Source organism: Haliaeetus leucocephalus, unplaced genomic scaffold, assembly GCF_000737465.1.
Source record: "Haliaeetus leucocephalus isolate CR32 unplaced genomic scaffold, Haliaeetus_leucocephalus-4.0 Scaffold517, whole genome shotgun sequence".
Classification (NCBI taxonomy): Eukaryota; Metazoa; Chordata; class Aves; order Accipitriformes; family Accipitridae; genus Haliaeetus; species Haliaeetus leucocephalus.
The window spans coordinates 1,654,558-1,655,017 of record NW_010972953.1 but is presented as its reverse complement, the minus strand read 5'-3'; the positions used below and the strand labels follow the sequence as shown (position 1 = coordinate 1,655,017).

General features: G+C 78.3%; 1 protein-coding gene across 1 annotated transcript in view; it reads left to right on the top strand.

Moving 5' to 3' along the window:
- Window position 1: 1 nt before the first annotated feature.
- The window catches only part of TFAP2E (transcription factor AP-2 epsilon (activating enhancer binding protein 2 epsilon)), a gene marked incomplete at its 5' end in the record, with an annotated part of 22,909 nt that continues 22,450 nt past the window's right edge, over window positions 2-460 (top strand). The window contains one exon of the mRNA XM_010576309.1: window positions 2-412. Within this exon, the coding sequence (XP_010574611.1) occupies window positions 2-412 (411 nt within the window). The remainder of the gene's footprint in view (window positions 413-460) is intronic.

Genomic DNA, 460 nt, shown 5'->3' with positions numbered 1-460 from the left:
GGCCCGCCTGCCGCAGCTGCCCGCTCTCAACCAGGCGCCCTACGGCTCGGCCCCGCCGCTCTGCCACACGCCCGCCGCCGACTTCCAGCCGCCCTACTTCCCCCCGCCGTACCCGCAGCCGCCGCTGCCCTACCCGCAGGGCCAGGAGCCCGCTTACCCGCACCTGGGGGACCCCTACGCGGCTCTCAGCCCCCTGCACCAGCACCAGCAGCCCGCCTGGCCCCCGCAGCGAGGCCGGCAGGACGACGCGGGGCTGCTCTCGCAGACCCACCGCGCCCTGGGGCTCGACCCCCGCCGCGAATACCCCGCCGTGCCCCGTCTGCTCCACGGGCTGCCCGACGGCGGACACGGCCTCGCCGACGGCCCGCTGGGCCTCCACGGCCTCGGCCACCACGGCATCGAGGACATCCAGGTACCGGGGGGACGGAGGGGAGGCCGGGGAGGGTGCCCGGGGACGGGG